Source organism: Montipora foliosa, chromosome 11 (genome assembly GCF_036669935.1).
Source record: "Montipora foliosa isolate CH-2021 chromosome 11, ASM3666993v2, whole genome shotgun sequence".
Classification (NCBI taxonomy): Eukaryota; Metazoa; Cnidaria; class Anthozoa; order Scleractinia; family Acroporidae; genus Montipora; species Montipora foliosa.
The window spans coordinates 31,531,963-31,536,962 of record NC_090879.1 but is presented as its reverse complement, the minus strand read 5'-3'; the positions used below and the strand labels follow the sequence as shown (position 1 = coordinate 31,536,962).

Here is a 5,000-nt window from a genome sequence, read left to right as displayed (position 1 = left end):
TGAAAAGAGTGTCAGTGTTTATTTGACGTTGCATCGCCTCGATAGAAACTTAAGATACGACTAAAAGATATTTTACAAAAATTGCTCGCTTGTACTGATGGGGAAAGTCGAGCAAGGTATAGGCTCTGTTAGCACGAAAACGTTATTGGAAGTAACCAAGAGAAAATGAGGGGACAAAGAGGGAGGCTCAGGGCGTTGGCCGGGATATGTTATGTCCTCGAAAGTTATTTTTAGACGAGCGGAAGTCTTTGCTCTAGCGGAAATCTGTCTTCCGAGACGTCCGCATGCAGTCTTGCTTCGCTCTCAGGTTCTTAGTGAAAAGAGAAAATGACGACGCACGTGGAAGGCTGATGAATATTTATTTTCTTTCAAACATCGGAACGAGGTTGGCCTGCATGCGGACGTCTCGGAAGACTTCCGCTCATCTAAAAATAACTTTCGTGGACATGACATATCCCAAGGGCTGGACCGGGAGCCTCCCTCTCTGTCCCCTCATTTTCTCTTGAAGTAACACATGGCATGAGAAGCCATTTGCTGTTCCTCGAAGACTGTAATGCCGAAACGTCGGTTTGAATAACATTCTATATTACTGAGTCTATTTTTAATTAAAGATTAAAGCTACTCTCATTCCAAATAGTGGGACGAGTACTCACTGCGCATCCTAGTATCACGCAAGTCGCAAACGAATACCCCTGTTTGCGTGTGCCCTTTCCTCTTCATTAGGCGAGAGCTTTTCTGCTCTTGACGTACTTATAATTAAGCGCCCTGAGAATGGCGATCACATTTGAGATTGTTTGAGAATTGTGGTGCTTTAAGAACCTAAGCGTGGAACTGTAAGGGTAGGTTAACATCTTTAATTAAATAACTTTTCTGTTTTTTGTTAAAGTCTTCATATAACGACTTATCCAAAAGTACCATGAAGGTTTTGAACAAAGCCAATCGAATCGTATCACTAAAGCGAGTTATTATTACACCTCTACCAAAATCCCATATCTGTACATGGCGTGTGTTAAGTTTATTTTAATAATAAATGGGCACGCTTGGCGTTTTCCAGATGAGGCTGGTTAAAATTAGTTCATTACTGGGTTCCATATATGGCAATCCAGTCAGAATATGAGCAGAATTTCTCTTTTTTTTTTGTTTTTCCTCTGTCGGAAAATGAAAAGTTGCGCCATAGGTCTTTCCAGTCACTCCCCGCTAAGTATTGGCTTTGTGCCTCATTAGAGTCGTCTCCGCGTATCTTTAAAAGGTTTCAGGGGGTAGAAGAAAGGCGAAGATTTTATCTGGTGGTGTTTTGTTGGATCGTTTAACAAAATATACCCTTTTGGAGCTCAAGAATGGAACGTCAATTGATAAACAACACAAGCGGTAAAAAATTATCATCTGGAATCTTAAAAGCGACGAATAATGGACTTCGACAACAATTGCATCTTTTGCTGTCGGATGTCAAAGTGAGCTGTATTTATAGTGTTTTACTAACTGTCCTGTTATGTACAACACTGAAACCAAACGGCTAATTCTTTCGTAACTTTTTCGGGTTGGATATGGGTTTAACAACTCAGAGAAGGAATCAAACACCTTGATTGGATCTTTGTTTAATACAACTGTCTGGCTATTTATAATCATTTTATTTCTGTGAGCTCAACTCTGCGCAGTCTTCAGGTCAAAAAACAATTGGAACTTTGACTAATTCTTGTTAGTCAATAATAATTATTATTTGAAAGAAAGAAAGCTTGTTGTCCATTTTTCTCAGATCTTAAAAACCCTTCAGAGGGTTTGCAACCAATCTGCAGAGACACAGATAACCATGATATAATGTACAATTGTTGGTAGACGAACAAAAGTGGCTAATGAGAGATCTTTTGTTCTCGTCCACCATGCACCTACATGACGGCGTTGACGTAACGTGAAAACCACTTATTACTGCTGTGACATAAGAATGGAAAAAAACAAGGTATGCAATAACACTCTTTTATTAAATTTTTAATCTTTTGAGTAACAATTTTTAAAAAGCGTTTTACAAGTTGTAGAAAAGGAAAAAACTCCCTGCGTAGCAAACATTTCAATCCGCGAAGCTTATAATTTTTGTTGGGCAAAAATGTCATATATAGACCCCTTAATGAAACCTTTGAAAATAACTATAAATTTTTTCACCATAAAGCTTCTTTTATCTTCTATTTTGAAATGAACAACATAAGTAAAATTCCACTTCGTATTTACATCATGTATGTACTCTGTTTTTCCAATCAACAGCAAGGTCATTTGTACTGTGCACTTTGCATAATAAGCTCTGTGGTCCAAGGAGGATATACAATATAACGGGGTTGGAGGTTAACTCCGGTTTAAATAACGTCGAGAACTCTGCACGTTCCCCAACATTGAACAACGGATAAAAAACACAATTCCTAGCAGAGAGATCTCGCAAATCTCGACTTTTTACAAATCTAAATGGGGCTATAGAACACGTCTGTTTCCTGCATGCACAGGTGCCTACATGCACAGAGGCCCCCAACTTCACAAGTCTTTAAAATGTCCCACAATTTCATCACTCTTTCCCGTCGAAAATCTTACGAAAGAATGCTTTTTATCCCAGAGCAGGGATTGAAACATCTTCATCAACACTTAAAAGTGAATCTTTCATTATCTGTCATTAAAACTGTTCAGTTCAAACAATGTTAAAAAAAAAACCAAGGAACCAATAACTTATAAATCCCATAGAGTTAAATGCAATAAATATCTTATAATTATAGCAATCTCTTTAAGCTTTGAGCTTTGCCACACAGTCCTTAATAAATACGCCATCTTTGCCTATACGGCAACACTAAACACTTTTCCAAACTATCACTTACGCTTATTTCCTCACAGAGCACAATTTTCTAGCGCTGGAAACTCAGGGGATCAGGGGTGAGGCAGTGGTGAGAGCACTCGCCTCCCACCAATGTGGCCAGGGTTTGATTCCCAGATCCGGTGTCATTTGTGGGTTGAGTTTCTTTGTTCTCTACTGTGCTCCGCGAGGTTTTTCTCTGGGTACTCTAGTTTTCCCCTCTCGGCAAAAACCAATATGCTTTGATATGTATTAATAGTCCACTTTCGATACATTAAAATTCAGTCCTCGAGATGATGCCTTTTGTTTAGGACTGAATTTGAATATATCGAAAGTGGGCTATTTGATTTCATTTCATTTGTGCACGACCCCACAAGCCATTCAGCTTTAAACATTATCGTTTGAAAATAATAAAGTTCTATTCTATTCTATTCTATTCTATTCGCAGCACTTGTCATTACAGCATGCCAGCCATACACAACCAGCCTCCCTCCCTATAGGCTAGCCCTTATAAGTACAACAAAACTGACAGAAATGTGACTATGAGAGTGTTTTCACTCACGTGATCAGTAACCTCGTTTTTCTACCAAAACAAAAGTAAACGTTTGCATGATAATAGAGCTCAAATCCCGGAGGACTAGTTGGGTATACCAACATGGCCGTCGTTCCATTGTTGAAAAACCCCTTAAATAAATAACAATGACCAAAACCAGGTTTTCTGAGCCCGCGAGACTGAGCAACCCAAGCAAACAATTGTTTAAACGAAAACCGCTGGTCGCGGGCAACCTTGGTTCTGGTCATTGCTGTCTAAGGTCTTCCTCCATTGTTTAGGAATACCAACATGGCCTCCGTGACGTCACGTGAAAACACTATAACGAGGAGTTAGTTTTTTGATTAATTTGAAAATCTCTTGGAAGAACGTCATCTCAAAACGCATATATTCGCGTTACGTAATCTCTTCGCGACTATTCCGAGCCTCTTAAGAACAAGTGTGCCAAATATCTAAAAGCTTGAGTGACTATTTCAGAGATACGGATAGATCTATTCTCCTGTAGCTATTGCGCTGAATTTATCCAGAAACCTTAAATTTTTTATTTCACGTTTACTGAAAAGATATGTAAATACTATTTTCTACTCTGTGTGACGTGTTTCGCTGCCGCTGTAGTCAATTATCTAACATGCCAGTCTGTGGGTTTTTGTTTGCAATCTAAACTTCGTGGAACTCGTCACCGAGTACAGCAAATTAGCGGCATTGGGTTTGTCTGCATCCGCGGCTAAATTTACAATTGTTTTTATTCTTATTACATTTATTAAGGCCTTATCATTTAGGAATATAAAATGAAAAACGAGGAAATAAAAAAGGCAGAAACACAATAGGAGTAGACGACTTGGTATAAGCTACATCAACCAGTAAAAGCAAGGTGAATAGAACGGCCCGCGCCATGGATATGCGACTAAATCGTAAAGCACTCGGAAGAATCAGAGCCAGACCTTCGCAATCGACGCCTTCGAGTTACAAGAGCTGATATGTTCCATTTCGCATTTGCGCTTAGAACGCCTTTTTTTCAATACTATCACGTGATCATACCACGAGACCCACCCTGACTGGATTTGCGCGACCGTATCTTCGAAATACAGGCAAGTCTCTTGTCCACAGCTGTTTTATCTGAAAGCATCATTAAGGATAAATAGACAGGATTAGTGATACGAAATCAAGAAGAGGTACAAGACGATTTCATATTTAATTTAATTATAATTTTATGCAACAATTTTATATAACAAGAGAGGGATGGAACTCGAACTCCATGGCATGTGTTCTAGTCCCTGCCCTCCGTCAGCTTTGAGAGCTACCAAAACGAGGCAACCATGGTACCCGTTATAGGTTTCCGTAGTGGATCAACCCGCGAGCAAAAGGAGAGAAACTCGTTGCACCCAATGGAATAAGGAGAATCTTTCAGCTCCACGCCTATAAGCAAATACGCAAGCTTTTTTGTTTCGTTTCCACAGAAACGAAACGTATCTATTTTGACTTCAGGGTGAACTATTTACACAGTGAGGTAGAGTGGCCAATCAAAAAACTAAAAATCCAAACATCTATGAGATGTAAAAACAAACTTATGAACATGTGAACTTGAAGTATCGCTAATCATAATGCTGACAAACAAAAAGGGAAGGA

At 39.2% G+C, this 5,000-nt stretch overlaps 1 protein-coding gene across 1 annotated transcript in view; it reads right to left on the bottom strand.

Annotated features, from left to right (window-relative positions):
* Positions 1 to 1,957: 1,957 nt before the first annotated feature.
* LOC137974830 (serine/threonine-protein kinase unc-51-like) overlaps positions 1,958 to 5,000 on the bottom strand; it is a 36,955-nt gene continuing 33,912 nt past the window's right edge. The window contains exon 27 of the mRNA XM_068821824.1: positions 1,958 to 4,490. Within this exon, the coding sequence (XP_068677925.1) occupies positions 4,399 to 4,490 (92 nt within the window). The 3' untranslated portion in view covers positions 1,958 to 4,398. The remainder of the gene's footprint in view (positions 4,491 to 5,000) is intronic.